A 24,546-nucleotide genomic window follows, 5' to 3' on the forward strand; every position below is an offset into this window, starting at 1 on the left:
AGCGGCTGGGCCCGTGAGCCATGGCCGCTGAGCCTGCGCGTCCGGAGCCTGTGCTCCGCAACGGGAGAGGCCACAACAGTGAGAGGCCCGCGTAACACCAAAAAAAAAAAAAAAAAAAAAAGAAACATAGAAAAACACAGAAAGAAGGAAGTCATCATTAGTGAGAGCCAGCCGGAATAAAAGGCCTCAGAATTAGCCCCACAAAGACTTTGGGTACTGGAATTAACATAAATAGAATATGAAACAGACAAATCTCTAAAACTGATTAAAACGGAAAGCATAAATTAGTATTAATGATAAAAAGATGCTGCAGAGACTAATTAGCTTACAAGAGAACTTTATACCAAAGACTTGTGAAGAGATGAAATACACAAATTCCCAGAAACCTGTAACTGAACTTCAATGAGAATAATTCCCAAACATTAAAAAATCAAATCAGTATTTTAAAATCTTTCCTTAATAAAACTAATAGCCCAGAAATTTTACTGCTGAGTTCTACTAAATATTCAGGGAACAAATAATTCGAATGTAGGATATAGAGACAATTCTCCTTAGTCTTACTGTAGGGAACTTACTTTGAAACCAAAACCTGACAAAAACAGTGTAAGAAAATGATAGGTCAATAGAACTCATGAACATGGATATTTAGAAACCCTAAACCAAATACTGGCAAAACAAAGTAAGAAATGTGTAAGATAAAACATCATGAACAAAGTAGATTTGTTGTGCACTGAAAAACAATCACTGTGATACACTACATTAACTGATCTAAATAAAGGGGGAAAATCCTATGTCTCAGTAGAAGTAGAAAAAGAACCAATAAGGTGATACATCCCTTGTGACAAAATAAAACAGAAATAAAATACAAACTCCTATCTCGTGGTTGGAAAAGGAAGGAACCCTCCGTTACCTGTTAGTTATCTAACAAGCTCATAAAGAAAAAGCAAGTTCCAAGAATTAGCAAGAACATTTCATTGCAGATGATATGGTTGTGAATGTAGAAAATTTAACAGAATCCAGATTCTTAATTAGAATGAGACTCTGGCAAGAATGCTTACACAACTAATTTACAAAACCAATTGAATTTCCATATGGCAACAACAAAAAAAGGTAGTTGAGACACCACTTAAGTTTCAAAAATAAGAGACCTAGAAACAAGCCCCTTCTGCAGCCAGCTTTGGGGGACACTCTCTGCCAGTACGCACCTGTGGTACACACGCCCCACCCTTTCCTGGGACTCTCCCCTCTCCTCCCTGGGCTTGCCGAGGATGGAGGCCTCACCTGGCTCCTGCCTTCAGGACACTGCTGGTCAATCACACCCTCAGGTCTCGGGAGGCCTGTACACTGGGAGGGCGTCAGGCCTGGGAGCTGCACTCAGGGACCCTTTTTCCTCTTCTCTTTACCTAGACACGTTTCAGGCCTTGAGGAGCACAGCTGAGCATCCCTTCCTGCTCTCTTGGACTCCTGTACCTCACCTTGGCCAGTTTTATTTTCCACTGGCCTGGGGAACTGTCTCCCTCGACGATGTACAGCCTAGCAGGGCAGGGACGCAGTTGGGTTTCTCAATACCCACCAAAGCCAAGTGTGGTACCAGGAGCATGGCAAATGTGCAATAAGCACTTGAATAACTGTATTTGTGTCTCTGGTGGCCCCCAGCAGAAGGCAGGCAGGCCTCTGAAGTTTAGCACCTCTGTGCCCCCAAGCACCCAGCACGTTAGCCTGTTCTATCTCTGGGCACCATCTGACAGGAACGGAGAAGAGCAAAGGCCAGCTTTGCCATCACTTACCCTCTGGGAAGTAAGCCAAGCCCATTCTGTCTTCTCGGCTTTCCCCGCACAGCTTGCCTGCGGCTCTAAGAGGCACGCCACGCACTCCTGGGCCCCCACTCATGTGGAGAGCAAACTGCATACGGCGGTTGGGGCAGGCGTGCCGCACTGCCAGGGCCCCAGCTCAGTCCGAGCCCGCCCTGCTCAGGGCTCCTCTCCTGAGCCGGCACCGGCCAGACTGAGCGGACAGCCCGCAGCCAGCCTCGCTTCTTCAGGCCGGAGGTCAAGATGCTGCTCACTCAGGGATTCCAGGGCCTGGACCTGTGGTTCTGCTCCAAGAATGACCTCTTACCTGCTGGCTTCTGGGTCAGTAGATGACCAAGCAACTCTCTTGCACACGTACTGTCGCAAAATACACCAAACATGAGGCACACAGGAATCACACACCTTGGGCAAGGGTGGGGGGTGATATTGATCCAAAAGAGCAAATGAACGCACAAACGAGATACCTGGTTCAAATTGATGGTTTATTTCCACCGGTAACACTAGCAGAGGAGAGTCCAAAACAGACTGACATACATGGATATAGTTTAAATGTAACAAAGAAGATTTGAACTATGTACACGGAGGGAGGGAGAGGATTTTTCGTATCAACCTTTTCCTGTTTTGCAACTTCTGAACGGTAGAAACTAAACGTTTTTTTCCAACTTAAGTTAGTGCGAAGGAACACAACTTTTATGATCCACCATTTGTCCTTAAGCGTAAAACGTAAGAAATTTTGGCTGCACAGCTGTCTTGGCTCCTGAAGTCTGGGTATCGTGAGAACGTAAAAAAAGAGCATTCCATGAAGCCCAGAAGGAACTTAATGGCAATGATGTCTAATCGAAGGGCAGACATGCTGCACACCACACAGATGAGAACTGATGTCCTGCCCTCCTCGACTCCAAGTAGAAAATAGTACTTTCATCAAACGAACTGGAAGTAAGCCAAACAGTTAAAAAGTCAGAAAGAAGAATGAAACAATTTTCTTTTCACACAGAGGAGGGATACTCCTTCAGCCCCATTTAAAGTGAATTCTGTGCCGAGTCCCTGCTCCTCCAGAAGGAGAAATGGAAGGTCAGTTATTGCTAGCAAAGCCAGAGGCGGCCCCTTTTCCACCTTGAAGATGTTTCACACGAAAAGGCTGTTGGTTTGGCTTGAAGGCCTCGGAGGAAGGAGGGGTACAGAGGTGGAGGCAAGCCCTGTGTAGCGGGGGGCAGCTCAGGTCAGCTCGGGCCACCTTCCGCCTCCTTGAGACCAGAGGCTTTTACCCACGTGGAGTCGAGCGGAGGGTGTTATCTGGGCCCCTGGGGAGGAGAGGCCACCGTACTTTGCCAACCGAAAGCTAAGGAGCAATCAAAGCCCAAAGGATCGAAGCCCAGCGGCCAGAAGAGCAGCTTCGGAAATGAATGTCAGTGGCAGGGGTGGGGGGTGCCCAGCTCAAGTCTGGAGAGCCGAGGTCTTTGAAACGCAGGTCGGCTGTGACTTGGGCAACGGCATGGACACGGGCGGCTAATAAGGCCACAATTACTGCCACCACCGCCCAGGGTCTATGCTTGAGTAGACATCAGGCAGTGGGAACGGAGGCCCGGAGGGCACGTGGTAAACACAGGATGGATTTTTATCAGAAAAGAGAGAGGATACTCGAAGACATGCCTGCCCCGTTGACCTTGCACGGCCTGCGCCAGGTGAACTCGGGCATGGATAAGGTTCCTGAGAACGGGTGGTGAACCAGACGGGGCGAGACAGGCACTGCTCCGTAGGCGACATGAGGCCTCTGAAGGACACTAAGAGTGCTACATCTCCTGGGCTGCTGAAAAGTAGGCAAAGAACAGGCTTTATTGCACATTTCGCTCTTAGAAAACTGGGGACTGCCCTGCAGAGGGTCCCTGTGATCTGCAGGAACCCGACATCGATGCAGGCGGAATCACGGGTGACCTCTGAAACTCAAGGGAAGAAAAGAAAGTCCAGTGGTTGGTCTTTCCGGGGCCGTGCTTGCACCTGGGATCCTCAGGCCAGAGGGACCTTGTCTGGCTTGGTCACTGCGGTGGGCAGATGCCCGGGAGGAGGTAGCGTGCCCAGGAGAGCTGGGCGGACCTGTGTGCTCTCCTACCGGGGCCAGCCCTCGACCCACTGCCAGAAGGAAGCTGGGGCAAACTTTCCAAATGGGGAAAACTTCCTGGTAAACGTGCAGGTTCCGGAAAGAGGCTGGAACCACGACTCTCCATTCCAATGTGCCCGACTCCCTCTCTCCTATCCTGGAACCAGACTACCCAGAGGAGCAGGTGTAGACCCTGGCCTGGGAGGGCCCTGGGTCCAGCTCCACAGCATCAAACTAGAGGTAACGAAAGGATCAAAGACGGGGCTGGAAACAAGAGAGCAGTTTACGTTACAGACGATGATTCTGACACAGTCTTTCTGAGCTCAAGAAACAGGCGGCAGATAAGCCCACGTAAGGCCGTAGGGAACCCAGTCAGGCTCTGTCTGTCCATCCGTCTCTCCTGAGCAGCTCAACACTTCATATATAAATGGGGTGGTACCGTTTGTGGTTGATCTTTTTCCTGCAAGTTGGGCAAGTGTTAGCATTCTTAAGGGAATCACGGAGGCACTGGCTACAGAAGACGTGGCCACATTCTGTAGAAACAATGAGACGTCCATTCTGCACAATCTAGAAAACATAAAAAAGAACAGGCTTCACGCCTGGCCTTGTACCAGAGCGGCGGGAGCCCCGAGAATCCACTCCCGCCCGGTAACTCTAAGATGCCGCATGAGGGGTGGGGGGCCGAGGGCTGCAGCAGGAAAGGCAGGGAGATGGTCTGGAGAACTAAGGACGCTGGTCTGAAGGCCCGGGCAAGCATAAGCGGTGTCCCCGAAGCCGACAGCAGAGGCAGCGGCCAGTCTCTGGCAGCGGCAGCCCAAGGGCGGTCTGACGGACCCCCAGGCGCCCGGTGGGGCAGCGCCCTAGGGCCCGGGGCCACAGTGAACACTAGCAGCTTCCAGTTAGGCCAGGTAGGGGACACGCAGGACTGATGCACTTGCACAGGGCAGCCCAGAGTTCAAGACCGAGGGCCCAGGAAGTGGCACCCTCCCCCTTCACAGAGGTGTGCCAAGCCGTGTGCCAGCCCAAGTGTGACTGCAGACAAGAGGCATCAGAGCCCACCCAGCGAGGAGTGCTCTCGCATCTAATTCCTTCACTGAGGCAGTCTGAAAACCAGGATCAGGGGAGACACGGCTGAGTCTGCTTACCTCCGAGTACCCGTCCATGCAGATGGGACAGCTGACAGTACCAGAGGGCCTGAAATCACAGTGCTCACGTCAGTTCCTCAGCGAGCGCAAACATCAACTCCTCTCAAGTGGCTTCACGTGAGCAGCCCACATCCCCTTACAAGAGCCTCCTCTGACCCTGCCTTAGCACAGGCCCCCGGGACACTTACAAGATGGCCGGCTGTCCCGATGGGGGCTGGGGGAGGCTATGAGAAAGGGGAGGGAAGAGATGGGGCCAAGAGAAGGCGCAGGCAACTGGAGTTGCCCTGTCCCCGCCCTGCACCTCTGGCCTATGCTCCCTCAGAGCCCCCTTCCAGCCTCCCTGTCTGGGGCAGGGGCTGCGCCTAGCAACCCCTTCCTCCAAGCATTCCTGTTGCAGAAGGCCGGGGCCGCTGGGTCTGTTCTCCACCCCAGGGGGTGGGGCTTGCCTCCGGCCTGGAGCTATTCTCACCCGCCCAGCCAGTGCCTGGCACATCCTGGTCACAGTGGGAACAGATGAGCCCAGCTCCAGATCCACCTGCCACCCAGATGCTACAACGAGCCCTTCTTGAGCCCAGGGCTGAAGGTCCAGTATCTCTAATACCCTGCTTCCTGCCCCAACCTCTCCACTGAAATATGGAGAGGAAGGAAGAGGATCCTCACTCCAGGGACGATGGGGTCCCACAGATCCAGAAGCTTCCCGGCGGAGAGCCTGTCCCCAGCACGGCAGCAGCGGAGCAGCGGGAACGCTGGTACCTGAGTCCGGTAGCGGCCTCCTCCCGGGCGTTTCTGGGGGTGTGGGTGGTCACATACACGTCCTTGTCCCTGGACAGCTCCTCGTCATCACTGCTTAGCACACAGCTGTCGGCGTGCTCCTGGCGCAGCCTCCTGGCGTTCCTCCTTGGCCGCCTCCTTTCTGAGATGTGAGCCCATGTTCAGGGCAGGGCCTCCCAGTCCTACCACCCTCACCACCCACCCTCCTTTCTGACTGGGAAAGGCCAGTCCCAGCTGCACGGAGACCACCCTCCCGCCTTCCCAAGAGAAGCCCCCACCCCTGCTGCGTGCAGATGCCCAGGGGGACGTCTCCTCAGCAGGAAAGGGACTGACTGCAGGCGTGAGCAGGGCGTCATCCCGGGCGTGTTCCCGCACCCACAGAGCTGGCAAGGCCCGAGGCCCTGCCCCCACACCCTCGTCAGTCCTCTACCCAAACCCAAGGAAGGAGAGGAAACCACTCACCTTCAACAATCTTTGAAAAAGGAGAAAAACAAAAGAGAAATATACAATTAATTTGACATAAAATATTCTGTATTCTTTTCAACTCTAAACAATAAAACGGAAGCATTTGTTTCAAATGCAAAATCCTCGGGAGCAGCAAAGCCTCCCAGCAGCTGACACACTGTGCCCCGGCCCGCAGGCGTTTAGTGAGTCTCTGGGAGCTGCGTGACCTGGGGAAGTTCCATACCCTCGGGAACTGCCACCTTCCTCTTCTGAAAAACAGCGGCGCGAGTGCTCACAGCGTCCCCTCGCTGCTGCGAGCGCTAAGTGGGGTCACGACGATGCCACAGGGCGCCAGGGGCCCGAAGCTCACAACCAGCTCCCCACGCGCTCCTCGCCTTCACTCCACGTGCGCTACTGCCAGAGACGGAGCCTCCACTGGCAGAAGGGCTTGCAGTGCTTAATACTTTATTAAAAATAATTAAACAGCCAAAGTGGGCCACGCAGGGACTACGGAGAGTAGCATACAGCAAGGACGGAGATCAATCCAACCCCGTGTTCGAGGCCTACAGAAAGAGCTAGTGAGAACTTGACAAGCCCGTTGCCTGACTACAGGCACACACAGATACCGCGTTTCTTACAAATTCAAGGTGTGTGGCAACCGTGCGTCAAGCAAGTCTATCGGTACCATTTTTCCAACAGCATTCGCTCACTTCGTGTCTGTGTCACTTTTCAGTAATTCTCACAATAAGTCAAACTTTTTCATCATTATTCTATTCATTAGGGCAATACGTGATGGGTGATTTCTGATGTTACTACTGTAATTGTTTGGGGCCCCATGAGCCTCACCCATACAAGGCGATGAACTTAACTGATAAATGTGTGTTCTGCCTGCTCCACAGAACGACTCTTCCATGGCTCCCTCCCTCTTTTTGAGCCTCCCTACTCCCTACACACAACCACCTTGAAATCAGGCCAATTAACAATCCTACAATAGGGACTTCCCTGGTGGTCTAGTGGTTGAGACTCTGCGCTCCCAAAGCAGGGGGCCCGGGTTCAATCCCTAGTCAGGGAACTAAAGTCTGCACGCTGCAACTAAAACAGCCCACGTGCCTCAACTAAGACCCAGCACACCCAAATAAATAAATGAATAAATAAATAAATACTTAAAAAATATATATCCTACAATAAACTCTAAGTCTTCAAATGAAAGGAAGAGCTGCACATGTCTCTCACTTTAAATCAAAACCTAGAAATGATTAAGGTTAGTGAGGCAGGCATGTCACAAGCTGAGACAGGCCAAGAGCTGGGCCTCTTGTGCCAGTTAGCCAAGCGCTGGAGGCCAAGGAAAAGCTCTTGAAGGAAATTAAAAGTGCTCCTCCAGTGAACACACAATGATAAGAAAGTGAAACAGCCTTACGGCTGATGTGCAGAAAGTTTGAGTGGTCTGGATAGAAGATCAAACCAGCCACAACATTCTCTTAAGCTGAAGCCTAAACCAGAGCAAGGCCCTACTCTCTTCAATTCTATGAAGGCTGAGAGAGGTGAGGAAGCTGCAGAAGAAATGTCTGAAGCTGGCAGAGGTTGGCTCACGAGGTTGAAGGAAAAAAGCCGTCTCCACAACACTGCATTGCAAAGGTAAGGCAGCAGGTACCGGTGTAGAAGCTGCAGCAAGTTATCCAAAAACTCCAGCTAAGATCATGAATGAAGGTGGCTACACTAGACAACAGATTTGCAATGTAGACAACAGCCTCTATTGGAAGAAGATGCCATCTAGGACTTACATAGCTAGACAGAAGAAGCCAACGCCCGGCTTCAAAGCTTCAAAAGACAGGCTGACTCTCTCCTTAGCTGATGACTTTAAGTTGAGGCCAGTGCTCATTTACCATTCCAAAAGTCCTAGGGCCCTTAAGAATGGTGCTAAACCTACTCTGCCTGTGCTCTACAAATGAAACAACAAAGCCTGAATGACAGCACATCTGTTTACAAAATCGTTTACTGATATTTTAAACTACTGCTCAGAAAAAGATTTCTTTCAAAATATGACTGCTCACTGACAATGCACCCGGTCAGCCCAGAGCTCTGATGGAGACGCACAATGAGATGAATGCTGTTTTCTTGCTGCTAACACAGCATCCGTCCCGCAGCCCATGGATCAAGGAGTCATTTCAACTTTTGAGTCTTACAATTTAAGAAATATATTTTGTAAGGATAGCTGCCATAGACAGTAATTTCTCTCATGGATCCAGGCAAAGTAAACTAAAAACCTTCTCGAAGGGGTTCACCATTCTAGATGCCATTAAGAACATTTGTGGTTTCATGGGTGAGGAGTTGGGAAGAAGTTGATTCCAACCCTATCAGATGACTTTGAGGGATTCAAGACTGCAGTGGAGGAAGGAACTGCAGATGTGGTGGAAGACAACTTCAGCTGCTGTAGGTGGGGACAGAGGCGGGTATCAAGAGGCAGTCGTGGCCGAGGCTGCACTGTCCAAAGCCCAGGTCTGTCCTCCCAAGTAAGGAGACACAGTAGCATTTCTTTGAGCCCAAAGAGGTTAGTACAGGTGGCAGCTGCCCTCTGCCATCCTTCTGCTCAGAGCAGAGGTAGCAGCTCCCACGGTGCGTCAAGGCTGGGACGTCCGGAGTTATTCCTAGACACCTGCTCCTCCAGCCTTTACAACAACACGAAGCAACTCCTCCCGTGTATTTTTTTAATTAATAAATTAATTTATTTATTTTTGGCTGTGTTGGGTCTTCATTGCTGTGCACAGGCTTTCTCTAGTTGTGGCGAGCGGGGGCTACTCTTCGTTGCCGTGCGTGGGCTTTCTCACTGCGGTGGCTTCTCTTGTCGCGGAACACGGACTCTAGGCATGTGGACTTCAGCAGTTGTGGCACGCAGGCTCAGCAGTTGTGGCTTGTGAGCTCTAGAGCGCAGGATCGGTAGTTGTGGCGCACGGGCTTAGCTGTTCCGCGGCATGTGGCATTCTTCCCGGACCAGGGATCAAACCCATGTCCCTTGCACTGGTAGGTGGATTTTTAACCAATGCCCACTGCCACCAGGGAAGTCCCCCTCCCATGTTTTAAAATCCATTTCTGCTCCAGAATAACTAGAGTGGATTCGGTTTTTCCAACCTCAACCCTGACAAATACAAATGGCCATCGCAGGAAGGAAGAAGATCTGAGCGTAAAGATTTTCATTTTGCAGATGAGAAGCCACTGAAGACACTTGCCCTTCCCCCCAGAAGCAGCTGGAAAGTGTGCCTATGAAACTGGCGACAGTCAACTTCGTCACCAGGACCATGAACTGGAAGACAAGCTCGGGCTGGCAGAAGGTGTGGTCCAGATGAAGTCTAGAAGGGGAGCTCTGAAGTTAGCCAAGAGCAGAAGGAAATTCTGCTGTGGGCAGGGAACACCCCCGTTTTCCTCCACTCCAACACTGCTTTTACTGCCCTCTGCCAAGAAGGACCACTGACCAGGTGTGGATGCACCTGGAAGGAATGTGACGCCGCTGGGTCCCAGGCCACCAGAATGTGGCAACCAGGTCTCCACAGGCTCTTGTGAGCCAGACCCAGCTCGCCTCTTGGCAGTGCCAAGCTGGGGCCGGACCTGAACACTGAGCCCCCAGGGAAGTCCCAAGGCCCAGTATGCTGCTGGCACAACGGCAGGTGCTCCATACTTAACTACTAGGTAAATGAATACACGGTGGCCAGAGAGCCTCCTTCACTGGTGATGACTCTGTCCCCATGTTCATTGGAAGAACAGATCAGAGACGAGGCTTCTTGCCCAAAGGGCAGAAAAGAATGGCACCACAGCCTGGCCTCCCAGCTCCACGACTTCCTGTGACCCAGAGCCACCTCCTAGGTGATGGAGGTGAGATACTATAACTGGTATTCCCTCCACGCAGCAGCCGAATCGCAACAAATCGAGAACTCTGGACTTCCCTGGTGGTGCAGTGGTTAAGAATCCACCTGCCAATGCAGGGGACACTGGTTCGTGCCCGCGTCCGGGAGGATCCCACATGCCACAGAGCAACGAAGCCTGTGCACCACAACTACTGAGCCTGCGCGCCTCGAGCCTGTGCTCTGCAACAAGAGAAGCCACCGCAATGAGAAGCCCACACACCGCCACAAAGAGTAGCCCCTGCTCGCCGCAACTAGAGAAAGCCCGCGAACAGCAGCGAAGACCCAACACAGCCAAAAAAAAAAAAAAAAAAAAAAAAAAGAAAGAAAAGAAAGAAAGAAAAAAATCAAGAACTCTGCAGGTGTCTGCAGGTGCTCTGGAATGTCCCTTCCCCGTGGCCATAGCCCTGCAGGTAACAAAGTGCTTACCTAGCACAAGAGACAGAGGTGGGGAAGAGCATCGGGGCGTCGGAAATGTTGACTCTAGGAGTAAACAGATGGAAATAGGAATAATACAAGCTCTTGGGCCTCTCATCTGGCTGAGAGGTCTTTCAAAGAAACAAAATGCCAAACGGAAACAATTCCCAGTCCCCTAATATGTACAGCCAAACAACACTGTGACAAACTGGCTCAAGCTCAGACCCACACATTCCACCCCACCTTCAGCCGGGCTTCTCTTCCCTGACTCTAGAAGAAACTACAGGCAGTGTGTCAGAGACAAGTGGAGACACATGGACCATGAACAACCCCCAGTAGCACCGGCGCCGCCTGCTTCCACACCTGGGCACGCTGACTCCAGCTCTGGCACTCAGAACCCCTGTGAGCTTCTCAAGCACAAGCGAGCCTCAGAACACCTGCAAACACTCACAGCCATGTCACAGACTCCTGGTCAGTGGGGCAGGATAAGCCTTTCTTCTTCTACTAGTGGACAAAATGCTTGGCATTCTTAGGGCTACAGAAACATGCTGGGGTGAAACAACAGAATGGAATCAAGTAGCAGGGTCACTGGGGTCCTCTGTAGGCAAGCTGACCTCTGGCATTTCTAAGAAAGCTCATGCAGCTGGGAGCTCAGAGAGCCGCTTGCTTTAAATGACCTTCCCAGGCAGCACGGCACATCACTGCACTGGAAGAAACAGCCGTCTGCAACCACCGTGCCCACCGAGGATACTCCTCAGAGCCAACAGGCGCCCGGCACCACACGAGTACAGGGTACTTTCACCGCGGCACCGCTGCGAGCACCAGGAAGACCGGGGCTGACGTGAACACCCCAGTCGAGTAAGCAGTCACGCCAGACTCCACGGACAACTGTTTCGTTTCCCCAATTCTTGGATATGATGTCTGGGCTCTTCTTCCTTCATACATAATTACACTGGTTCATTCACTCATTCTAGCAGTCACCGTGTACCTCTCATGCCCTTTACTATTCCCAGCCAGAGACGGACCAGGCTCTGTCCTTGCCTGCAAGGAAGCCTTCACCAAGCAGACCCTTTCAACAGTCTCATAAGTCATAAACCAGGTGAGGTACAGAGTGTAACACAAATAGCTCTATTCATTTGTACACTATGGGAACAGAACAAAAGAAGATTCCAGGAAAACCAACCTGACTTTAAAAGAAAAATCTTTTGAAATTCAATGAAGGAAAAGTAGTCCAAGCAAGTACCATTTTTAATAACTTCCCCCTGGAAGACTCAGTTTCTTAACGAGAGAAGTGAGTCTCTTTTCCATCACTGCACAACTTCCAGCTGGAACAGAGACCGGCATACCGCAAATGCTCATGAGAAGTGGTCTGAAAATTTTAATTCATCTATCAAACCAGATAAGAAAGCAGAAGGATGGGACTTCCCTGGTGGCACAGTGGTTAAGAATCTGCCTGCTAATGCAGGGGACATGGGTTCGAGCCCTGGTCCGGGAAGATCCCACATGCCACAGAGCAACTAAGCCCGTGTGCCACAACTACTGAGCCCACGTGCTGGAACTACTGAAGCCTGCACACCTAGAGCCTGTGCTCTGCAACTAGAGAAGCCACCGCAATAAGAAGTCTGTGCACCGCAACAAAGAGTAGCCCCTGCTCGCCACAACTAGAGAATGCCCATGCACAGCAACAAAGACCCGACACAGCCAAACATAAATAAATAAATTAATTTAAAAAAATTAAAAAAGAAAGAAAGCAGAAGGATGGAAAACAAGCAGAGACTTCCAATAAATGGCAGGCTGGTATCTCCATCCATTTTTCCACTGAAAACCACCAAAAACAAAATAAAACATACATATTTTAAAATAAAGAGATATCAAAAAAAGAGAAGAATTCGGTCAACAGTACAGGGAATACAGTAATACAGAAGGAAAAAAAGCACAGAGGATTCTTAAAAAATTGAAGCCTACGTCTGAAAGCCCCACAGAGAAACCAAAGCCCGGGCAGGAACCATGGGGGCAGGTTATCTAGTGAAGGCCAGCCCTCGGGGGCAAGCCAGGCTTAAAGCAAGACCCAGTAAGTATCAAAGAACTGACACACAGAATGTATTTTCTGACCAATACTGCAAGCAATCAATAACAAAAAGAAAGTACCCATGTATTTGGAAGTTAAAAAATATAAATTTGATAAATATGTTGAATTAAATGTAAAGTACCAGTAACATAATTTGTAGGATATAGCTAAAGACAGTATAATCTTTAATGCATTTACTGGAAAAGAAATGATGAAAATTAGAAAAGTAGCAAGATAAACTCAAACAAAGAAAGGAATAATCAATGAATGAAAAACTTACAAGAGAAAGGATCCACAAAGCTAAAAGTTGGTTCTTTGAAAGATCTAATAAAGCTCTGGTGATACTAATCTAAAAAAATAGAAAACACAAATAACCAGTATCAGAAATGAAAAAGGAGACATCTCTATAGATTCCACAGAACATAAGACATTATGAACAAATTTATGCAAATAAAAGTGAAAACTTTAGATGAAATCAACAAATTCCTAAAAAATGTAATTACCAAAACCTATTAAAAACTCTAGGTTATGTACTTCACTGTCAAGTTCTAACAAACATTCATGGAAGAAATAGTCCAATCTTACAAAATCTTCTGTGGAACGGAAAAAAAGGTGCCCAACTCACTTTGTAAAGATACCAATATGCTGATATCAGAACTCTATAAGGAAAAATTACAGACCACCAATCTTACTCATAAAAATAGAGGCAAAATTATATATAAAACATTAGCAAACCAAATCTAGCAACATAAACAGATAATGCCATTGGGCTTCCCTGGTGGCGCAGTGGTTGAGAGTCCGCCTGCCGATGCAGGGGACACACGGGTTCGTGCCCCGGTCCAGGAAGATCCCACGTGCCACGGAGCGGCTGGTCCCGTGAGCCATGGCCGCTGAGCCTGCGCGTCCGGAGCCTATGCTCCGCAACAGGAGAGGTCACAACAGTGAGAGGCCCGCGTACCGCAATAAGAAAATAAATAAATAAACAAATAAATAAATAAATAAATAATGCCATGACCACAATGTTTAAGTGGTTTAACACTAGAAACCAACGTAATTCTCCACTTCAACATATGAAAGGGGAAAAAGCAACATCAGATGAAATTGTTAAATTTCCACATTGATTCAAGATGAAACTTATAGCCAAACAGGAAATAGAGAAACTTTTCCACTCTGGTAAAGGATATAAACAAATCGAAAAAACTTACAGCAGAAGTCTTATTTAATGGTGGAACTCTGAAAGGACTCTTTCAGATTTAGAATGAAACAAAAATGTTCATGACTGTCACCATTTTTATTCACCCAGTGTTGAATTTTTTAGCCAGTGTGTTAAGGCCAAGGGAAAAAAAAAGGGGGAACTAGAGAAGAACCAAAACTTGTTCTGTGTACATAGAAATTCAGAGATTTACAGATTAAAGGCTTCCCTGGTGGCGCAGCAGTTAAAAATCCGCCTGCCAGTGCAGGAGACATGGGGTCGAGCCCTGGTCTGGGAAGATCCCACATGCTGCGGAGCAACTAAGCCCATGTGCCACAACTACTGAGACTGCGCTCTAGAGCCCGCAAGCCACAACTACTGAGCCCCGCGGCCCACAACTACTGAAGCCCGTGCACCTAGAGCCTGTGCTCCGCAACAAGAGAAGCCGCCTCAATGAGAAGCCCACGCTCACTGCAATTAAAGAAAGCCCGCACATAGCAACAAAGACCCAATGCAGCCAAAAATAAATAAATAAAAATAAATAAATTTTTAAAAAAAGATTTACAGATTAAGAACTGTTAGACTAAAAAAAAAGAAAAACCAATTGCATTTCTTTATATTAGCAAATAAAAACAAAAAAGTGAAAATTTTAAACACCATTTTTTTTATAGCATCCTAAGATACTATATACCTAGAAATAAATCTTCTAACAAAAGACTTGCAAAATCACTCCAGGGAATATTATAAATCTTCACTGAGAGGTATTTAATCTTATCTCAAACCATACACAAAGGGCTTCCCTGGTCGAGCAGTGGTTAAGAATCTGCCCATCAGTGCAGGGGACATGGGTTCCAGCCCTGGTCTGGGAAGATCCCACATGCCGCAGAGCAACTAAGCCCATTGCACCACGACTACTGAGCCTGTGCTCTAGAGCCCGCGAGCCACAGCCACTGAAGCCCGCGTGCCTACAGCCCGTGCTCTGCAACAAGAGAAGCCACCGCAATCAGAAGCCCGCGCACTGCAACAAAGATCCAATGCAGCCAAAAATAAATAAAACAAATTTTTTAAAAAAAGCCATACACAAAACTCATAGATTATAGACCTAAATGTGAAACGTAAAACAGTAAGACTTTTGGAATAGAGGAACATATTTTTCTGGTATGGGATTTTCATCAACGAATTGATAAATTCAACTATATTAAAATTAAGAACCTCTGTACATAAACCAAAAAGCGAAGACAAGCCTCTGAGTAGAGATTCAAAACACAACTAGTGGCAGGCTCATATTTAGACCTTATAAAGAATTCCTTAAAAATGAGACATGGGGCTTCCCTGGTGGCGCAGCGGTTGTGAGTCCGCCTGCCGATGCAGGGGACATGGGTTCGTGCCCCGGTCCGGGAGGATCCCACGTGCCGCGGACCGGCTGGGCCCGTGAGCCGTGGCCGCTGCGCCTGCGCGTCCGGAGCCTGCGCTCCGCGGCGGGAGGGGCCACGGCAGTGAGAGGCCCGCGTACCGCAAAAAAAAAAAAAAAAAAAAAAAGAGACATGGTTGACAATCACACAGAAAAATGAGTAGAAAAAAAAAAAAGATTGCAACAGGCAATTCGCCAAAGAGGAAAATGAAACACCACTGAACACGAAAAGATGCTCAACCCCACCAGTGACGGGAAAACACAAATTCAAACCATGTGGAATACTCCAGGCACCAGCAGACTGGCTGAAAGTTAACGGTGGCAGTGAGATGCGGAAGAACAAGAATCTCCAACGCTGGTGGGAGCATAAACTGGCACATCCTCTCTGGAAAACAGCTTGTCACTATCTAGTGACAATCAAAGATATACATACCCTAGGACCCAGCAGTGACGGCCTTTTCTGGGTATGCAATGCCAAAAATAAGTTAAATTTTGAGGGAGAATATCAAAGCAGAGATGTACAAGGTCTCATTGCACCTTACAGCTTTAAAAACTTCTCCTAATTCATCAGGGGTTCAGGCTTCCTTAGAGTTCGAAAACCACAGCCCGCGTAGTTTCTCATCCAGTCGTAAGAGGGTTCACAGGAGTTCTAACGCTGTCCCTGGATCCTGGGACGTAAAGATGCAGAGCTGCTCCCGGGTGAGATTCAAGTGGTACACTTAAGCCCGTCCCCCCCACATTCTGACGGAACGGGTAAGATTACCCCAATTTGGGAAACGATACATTTATTCATTTCATACCCTCCTGTAGGCGGGTCCTGAGGTAACCCTAAACTTGTAATTCCTCTAATAGATGTCCCTTGATAAGTTAATCATACTATTAGGTTTTGCAAGTAGATCTTTAGAGAGTGAGAATTTCAGCCTCAGGTATACTTCTCACTGTAAATTTTAAAATTGGCATTTGGATTTATTAAACACCGATAATGAATGAAGGATGATTAGAATAAGGGATGCTATTAAGTCCAAAACAATTATTCTATCTCTGGGGACACTGAGGCCATGGGAAGGTAAGTCCTCTGACCAAACTGGCCGGTGCCTCTGGGGTGAGAAGCGAGCACTCCTGCTTCTCAAGTTAGCCTCCCCTTCACCTATCCACCTGCCCCTGGCTATCCACCCACTCCCAGGGCAGCGCCCCCAACTCTCGCATTCCCACCCTGGTGTCTCTCAATGACTCTCCACACCCAGAGAAACAGGAAGAAGGCTGGAAAGCTCAGCAAAGAAGCCATGTGGGGAGGGCAGACTGGCCACGAAAACAAAACCAAGGCGTAAAAGGGGACATGATGATGTGGGTCTGTCACCCAACAGAAGCCAGTCACTGTCTCCTTGTGGGCAGAACCCCGGCCACCTCCCCAGGGTCTGGCACACTGCAGGTGGGCACTGAGCGTTGGAGACGTGAAGGACTAGCAGCACTTCTAAGTGTTAATCAGCAACTGGGCCGAGGCTCCAGCCTCGGTACGAAGGTACGAAGTTAAGCTACCTTTCCGGAACCTCAGTGGCCTGCAGGGACAGCCGCAGAGCTGTACGGATCGGGTTGGCTAAAACGTTCATTCAGGTATTTTCCCATAAGATGTCGTGGAAAATCCGGAATGAACTTTCCAGCCAACCCAATATGTGTGTACCTTAGGACATCGGTCCCAGCCTTTTCGGAACCGGGGTCCGGTTCTGTGGACCGGTGGCGGGTGTGTGGTTCCGGCAGTAATGAGAGCGACAGGGAGCCCCAGAGGAAGCTCTGCCCACCTGCTGCTCGCCTCCTGCTCTGCGGCCCGGCTCCTAACAGGCCGTGGGCCAGCACCGGTCTGTGGCCCGGGGGTTACGGACCCCTGCCCAAGAAATCACCCTGATCAGGCCCAGGAAGGGACCACTTACAGCTACACCTGCTCAGGCTTATCTCAGAAAGCTCCGACCGGTCTCCAGGAAAATCACTGCCTCCTGTTTGGGGGCCACGGTCTCCCCTGAGCACTCATCCAAAATCTGCTGGGGACGGTCTGATGACGCAGCAAGGGCAGCTGCCTTGCCTGTGGGATGGGGGGGGAGGAATGAGAGGGAAGGACACACCACAGGACAGCCCTGCCGTTTCAGACTGACCAGAGTTCTAAATCTCTTAATTTGTCAAGACAGTTCCCTGTCTTTGCTCTTTTCTCCTTTTAAAGTCTTGAAGCTTCTCAGTGCAACCCTGGTCTACGGTTCTAAGCACAGCCAGGACAGCCCCAAGGCCGAGGGGAAGACTCAGCTCCTGGCAACCCCACTTGCCCCCCCAAACGGCAGCCCTCAGCAGCACCTGCCCCCTACTGGCCCAAGACCGTCCAGGGTGTCACCACCTCCGCTCCACACAAGTGCACACTGCATCAAAAGGCACTGCAGAAGCATCCCAAGAGGCAGTGCGTCCTCAGGATGTGGGTCTGCGGGCTGACCAGACTCCCAGCCCCACGCACAGCTACGCAGCCCTGGCCTGTGCAGCCAGTCTGCCAGAACCGCTTCTCTACACGTCCACTGACCACACCAGGTCTCCTTCCTGAGGGCCGCACAGGGGCAGGCAGGTGCCACCCTCCCTGGAGGCACGGCACAACCAAGGTATCAGGTGGCAATGCAGGGGGCCTGCAGCCTCCGAGGCAGCTGCTTCTGCGACTCGAGAGAGTTCCCACTGGCAGTGCCGAGATTTCCCTGTCCCCACCAGCCGCGAGGGCGTAAACTCACATTTACTCAGCTTTACTGGGCACCACGTTAGGTGCCAGGCACTCAAATACAGGATCTCTTTTAATCTTCACAATACTCCATTGACATGGATGGCATCATCCCCGTTTTATGGACAAAGTGAATGAGGCTAAGTAACTTGCCCAAGGTCACACAGCTGGTGTTAAGTGTAGAATCAGGGACCACAGAGAGATCGGGCCTCAGCGTTCTCCCCAGAAGCCATTATGGCCAGCTATGTAAAGGACAGGGTCACAAAGATTTACTAACGTGATTAATTTAAGCAATAAAGTCACAACAAATGACTTTCCTGAAACATTTTCCATCTTGAGCACCAGGCACTGAAAGCATGCCTGCTTCAGCCCAAGCTGTAGCCTGTGACCGAGGCCTTACAGACACGCAGGCCAGGGGCCCACAGCCAAGAAAGGGCAATCCTCACGCCCCAGCACTTACCACGACAGAGTCGCCGTGAGTCAGGTCGACGACCACAGGCTCTAAAGATTCACAGGTGAGGTCCACTATTTCATCTCCAGCTTCAAAATAAAGCATTTTAACAAGCTTTAGGAGGATAGTAAAGGACTACTGCTCGCAGTTTCATTATTAATATGATTACAAACAGAGCACAGTCTCATACCAAACTAAAATCCCTGAAGTACAGAAGTAAAGGGTGTCGTGACAGGCAATGAATACTCTTCCAGAATTCTGCTGTGAGTAACAGGGTATGGGCTTTACACATACACCACCCTGTGTGTCTGTGCGCACGCACACCTCTCCCCGCGTGCTCACACGGCCACACGGCTAGGCCTCCGTGCCCCGCACCTGCTCAGCTCATTCACAGGGGAGAGACAGCGACTCACCTGAGGTGGGATGCGGGGGGCGGGGGGGTGCACGTCTGCGGAAGGGACCGAGCATGCTCAGCCTGGGCTTTGGGATGATCTGTCTGAAACCTCTGCTCCCCTCAGACCTCCGGTCATGCTTAGCTCTGCACCTTCATCAGTTACGTTTTAATCTCCATTTAGCTCTCAAGTGCTTCCCACTTGGGTGGACAACAAGGGTTTATTTACTGGTCCCCTAGAACCCCAGCCCACCCAAACAGGTCGAGCCTGTTCTGCAACTTGCCTTTGAGCCCTAGAGGACAGCGCACTGTCTACTTGAGCACAGGACAAGGGGGGAAAGGCACGTGCCAAACGGTCACCAGTGCTTACATCCAGCAGGCAGAAAGGAAGGGCAGAGTACAACTTCCATTTATATAAACTGAAACAAGACTTACAACCATGTTTGTTTCTATTAGTATTAACATTAAAACGTAGGAGGGAAGAACTTTTAGAAACGTTTAATACTCAGGGAGAGTGACTTGTAATACATTTAACATATACAAACTTGTTTTGTTCTCATGTATTAAAAAGTTTCACAGGAATAAAAACCACAATACATCAAAGATGTCCAAAGTAATTTATACAAGATGACTTCATTCTTTTTAAAGAATAGTCCATATATAGATATACCATAATTTACAGAACCGCTCTTTCTGATGGACACAATTTTTGGCTCCTACCAATAAAAACGGTATTCCAACGGGCAGCTTGTGCACATAGCCCTGCACACGGGTGTAAGACTGACTGAGGACAAGAAGTGCTGCACTGGAAAGCGGTGGATCTTGGCCAGGTTGGAGATTCCACTTGTGGGTTTCAGGGTCCCAAATGAGGAGCCTCCTGCACCAGCCTCTCCTGAAGGGTGGCCGAATTCAGACACCAGGGCATCAGCTTTGGGGTGGAGGGGAGGATGGCCCAGGGCTGTGAATTTATGTTAGAAGTGAAGCTCAGAGCCACAGAGACAATACAGAGAACTTCACTCCCCTGAAGGACCCATGAAAACTAGAGACAACTCGCTTGCTTCTCTTCAAATGTCAGTTTTCAGGCACCATAATTATAAAAACAATGTTACTACATGCAGAGCTGAGGGACTTGATTCAGGCCATTTGCCACTCCCCCGAGGAGGCAAGAAGAAGGGGAAAAAGCCAATCTGGCCTCTGCCTGCACCAAACTCCTTCCAATACACGCAGCTCTGCCAACAGGTCTGCCCGCTGGGGCAAATCTTTGTCTTAATGAAGGAGAGGGGAACAAAGTTGAGCACTTCCCGGGCCAAGTAAACTGAGGCACAGTTTCAAAGAGAAAAGGTGGACGGACCCACGGCAGTCTCCACTTCCACGCTGCACATCCCCGAAAGGCTGGACGGTTAGCCCAGCTGAGGGGCCGTTTCTAAACCTGTGGAGGTCGCAGGGTAACCAAGGGGGCAGCTCTTGCTCACTTTAGCTTTTTAAAGTTACCAACGGTAGGCGAGCCTGAGACTGTCGGTCTATAAATACACTGATATAAGCTAAACCTCGTATAGTGCTGTGTGCCAAGCACTGTGCTAAGTGATCTGTGTCACTGACTCCCTTCAGCGCCATGACAACTCTATGCTGCTGCATATACATGCACAGTATTCTCCCCCGTTTCAGATGAGGAAACTAAGGCTGAGTTACACGTTGTGTAAGTTGCACAAGGCCCGTGGCTGGTGGCTGGCATGGTGGGCGTACGTGCTCACTCATGCCCAGTGTCACTGGCAATCTTACCGCTTTCCACAAGTTCTATGGGTTCTGCCTCCAGGGCCATCTCACGGGGGGAGGATGCTTCTCGAGTTCGCTTCTGGGCTTGTCTAGAATTTACTGTTCCTCCACGACGCTTTCTCTGAGGGTATCGGGGGGAAAAGAAACAGTTACATAAGCTCCTGACCAGTAAGATTTCAGCCAGAAGAATAAAAAGATCAATTCATTAAGAAGAACAGGAGACCAGTGAGCAGACCTGAGGTCGGGGTCCTTTCAAAACTTGAGATTCTACAACACTGAATGTTTACAGACAGAAATCATCTAGAACATATAGTGAATACAAATTCTATAAGTAAAATTTTTGTTATAAAGACTATTGGTCTGTCAAAAGTACACGACACATAACTCTATGGAAGCCTCTGGTCCAGGTTGGGATTTGGCCAGAAACCCCTTCTTTTAACCAAAAGTTACAGACCTATTTTCCTTGGATTTGTATTTGGTCTCACTGAGCCCTTCCTGTTTTTCAGCCCAAAGCCCTTCAGTTTCCCAAGTTTCTATTTACTGTGAAAAGTGGGTCTTTCCTTGGGAAAGGTTTCTGACCTCTAACCTTTCAGGATACTATCAAGTTGTAGTATACACCCTAATAATCACCCACCACAGCTCCAAGAACCAAAGTTTTATTTTTTTTCTTGTGATAAGAACTTTTTAAAAAATATTTTCATTGCAGTTGATTTACAGTGTTGTGCAGTTTCTGCTATATAGCAAAGTGAATTAGTTACACATATATCCACTCTTTTTTTAGATTCTTTTCCATAAAGATCATTACAGAGTGTTGAGTAGAGTTCCCTGTGCTGTACAGTAGGTACTCTAAGAACCAAAGTTTTTAAAAGGCTGTTCCCAGGGGCTGCCCGAGAGACATGCCTTCTGGAAGGTCTGAGTTGTTAATCAGCCTATCTGCAGCCCAGGCTCCCTGAAGCAGCCTTTCTTCCACGTCCTTGAGCTGGTTTACCGATACACTCCAGCATTTCTGGCCTGGCTGGGGCCCGGCTGGCCCTGACAGAGGAGTTGAGAACCCACCCCTGCCGTCTTCCTCAAGAGACAGAGCCTCCCAACCGACCCCGGCTTCATCACTCCCGCCCTGTACGGCCCCACCCAAACCTGGCTCCCCGTGTTTCGGAGCTTCTTCTCTCCCCTGGCCTGTCCCGCTCCTCAGTGGCACCGGGCCTGCTCTGCTTCACACTGGGTGATGTGGGGCAGTTACTTCACTACTAAGTCTGGACTTCCTCACCAGTACCAGACTCACAGAGCTCTCCTAAGGATGAGGTGACATGCTGTATGTACAGTACCGAGTGCTGTCGGAAGATAGCATTACTACCCTAGTTCCTTATACGCCTTACCAGGCATCCCATCCCTGGAAACGCTGGAGGACAGGCAAGGTCCATGAGATTTGCACAAGACTCAGGAACACCCATCACCCAGCCCAACTCTCTGGCAACAGAGAGAAGCCTGATTCCGTCTGTGCTCTGACTCTCTATCAAATGGCAGCTTGAGAAGTTTCGGAAATGTAGCTGGGTTTAGCAACTCCCACGGATCGAAGGAACAGGGAAGCATCCCCAGGAAGGCCCAGAGGCAAGCGACAGCAGCTGTTCCGAACGGTCCAGTGAGGAGCTGCTCTGTCCCTCCAGGGAGCTGGCACCCAGGCCTGAGTCCACTACCTGGTGTTTCTATGAGTTTCCCCAGCAGCTACCAGATTACTTAGGGCTCCTTAACTTTCACCCCATTCTCTCTGAAGTTGCCCTTGTATCTTCCACCCTCTGAAAAGGACCAAACCTGTCTTAGCAGACACTGCTAAACAGAACCCTTCATGCCCCTACCTGTGCAGCTTTCCCACTGAGGGAGGTAAGCAACAGTCATAGGTCCTGGCCAAAGTCCAGGTGCTGAACCCTAAAAACGCCGTCGTGGTCACTGTAGCAATGTGTCCTGCCAACACGCACCGCCGCCCAACAGCAGTCCTTTCCTGGCTGCTCTTTCAGCCTCTCCCTGCCCTTAACCTAGTATCCTTCCCAGCCTGGACCACCCAACCCTTCCCTTCTTCACTCGGCCACTTCTTACACAGCTTTCAGGAACCTACTCCATTCTGAGCTCCATTATGAGGACATTCCCCATCCTCTCCAGCTGACCATCTCATGACCTCCTCTTCTTCCCTCTCGCCCCAAGAAGCCTCCAGAACTGCTACTCCACCTCCTCTTCCACCTGTACTCCCTGAGGGCAGGGAGGAGGTGGCCGCTAGCACAGGGCCAGGTTCAAGAAACCCTAGAATATGTGGGAAAGGACTCTGCCCCCTCTGCCTTCCTATTATTCTTGTCACGCTCTCCTGCTTTTTAATAGCAGAGCTCCCACAGCTTCCAGTTAAAACGGACCCTCTGATCACCACCACACGACTTATTCACCCCACTCTGAGAAAGTTTTAACCAAATGCTTCACACACCCTTGTAAGAGGCTACGCTGCTCTGTGTGTTCAGATGCCGCCGGGGCAGAGCGCGGGCTTCTGCGGCGAGGTGCCCAGGCTTAGGAGGTCCCCCCGCGGGTGAACTGTGGTGGCAACCTGCAGACATGGGACCAAGATGGCAGGTCATCTGCCCTTTAGAAAGGTAGGTCCAGGGAAACAAAGACTCTTTTGTGTAAGGATGTCAACAGTGGGTCTGGAACACAGTGGGGACCAGGAGTGGTGGGAAGGGATGGGCCAAGGGCAGGGGATGGGGGTCGGTGGACAGAGTCTACAGGATTTCTACCACGGTTTCTATCACCCTGGGAACCGTTTGTTCAGCCTTATCCTGAACCGCCCCCCCCAACACCATTCACAGCACCTCTGAAACGTGGAAAGAGAGTATGAGTTTCACATCTGGTCCACCTGATGTGAATGCGCTATCTCAGAAAACAGCTGTTTTGAGTTCAGATCATATGAGCAGCCTTGTTAGTAGGGAGTAAAGTGGGGTGGGGGGCCTTCAGGCACTCTCCGGACTCAAGGGGCTCCAGGTGACAACTGGGTTACACCAAACCAGAGCTGCCCCTGCAGTCTGATAAAAGCTCTGAACAGGAGTTACAACGACTTACCAACTGGTCACTGACCGTAAGAAAACTCACCAAGGATTATCACCGCTACCGATGCTCACATCGGACCAAGAACTCCACGGGGAAAAGAAATAGAAGGAAAAACGGAAAACTGGGCTGTAAATAATTAAATAAACCAGAGCCCTAATATTTCTGGGACACTGACAGCTGCTCTGGAGGTACAGAACTTCAAAACCCTCAACCATCCTCAGCCTTCTGTCTTTAGGGCACCACCCAAAACACTGGACTCTGACCAAAGACAAGCAGGATGGTGTAACTACCAGAAGGTCCGGTGCACCCCTTTGAGAACTAGTGTTACTAAGAAGCACCTTTATGGTACTCCCATTAAGGTACACAAGGAAGGAAGTAATTGTTTAGCCTGAAAAAATAAAATTCCTGAACTTACAAAACTCACCGTACTCATTGTGCTCTGTGGTTCCAACCTATAGAGAAGGACGGGATCTACACCAAGACCTGCAGGGAGGCTGAATGCGTCAACCTCTCATGCCTGCTCAGTACTCATCCTCTGGCTAGCATAGGAATTTGTAGCCAAACAGATTTCCAGTATCTTCAAGCCCTGAAAAACAAAGATAATCAAGTTGATAAATGCTGCCCCCTGCATCATCGACAGCAAAGCTCAGTTCAATCATTTACTGGTCCTTTCTGTCAGCTGCGAGCTTTGCTGAACACTTTATGCACTTTATGTCCTTAATCCATGTTCTTCTTAGAAAGTAAGCATTCTTGTAAAATACAGGACTACCTGACCCCAAAGCCCACAGTTGGAAACATTATACCACCTCTTGCCCTCCTTTCTGGCCGCTGACACCCCCGCAGATTCTTCTCAGCCCATGGCC

At 49.6% G+C, this 24,546-nt stretch overlaps 2 protein-coding genes across 2 annotated transcripts in view; both read right to left on the minus strand.

The window, feature by feature from the left end:
• Positions 1-2,274: 2,274 nt before the first annotated feature.
• RNF4 (ring finger protein 4) lies at positions 2,275-24,193 on the minus strand. Its single transcript, XM_059066066.2, has 8 exons — positions 24,108-24,193; positions 20,609-20,723; positions 18,448-18,527; positions 12,925-12,993; positions 6,285-6,294; positions 5,805-5,964; positions 5,052-5,100; positions 2,275-4,473 (listed from the first exon to the last, which is right to left on the minus strand). Exons 1-8 carry the CDS (start codon positions 24,114-24,116, stop codon positions 4,324-4,326), a joined length of 642 nt encoding a protein of 213 aa, XP_058922049.1. The 5' UTR covers positions 24,117-24,193; the 3' UTR covers positions 2,275-4,323.
• The window catches only part of CFAP99 (cilia and flagella associated protein 99), a 65,313-nt gene continuing 64,946 nt past the window's right edge, over positions 24,180-24,546 (minus strand). The window contains exon 16 of the mRNA XM_067036818.1: positions 24,180-24,269. Coding sequence (XP_066892919.1) covers positions 24,195-24,269 — 75 coding nt within the window. The 3' untranslated portion in view covers positions 24,180-24,194. The remainder of the gene's footprint in view (positions 24,270-24,546) is intronic.

This window comes from Kogia breviceps, chromosome 6 (assembly GCF_026419965.1).
Source record: "Kogia breviceps isolate mKogBre1 chromosome 6, mKogBre1 haplotype 1, whole genome shotgun sequence".
Classification (NCBI taxonomy): Eukaryota; Metazoa; Chordata; class Mammalia; order Artiodactyla; family Physeteridae; genus Kogia; species Kogia breviceps.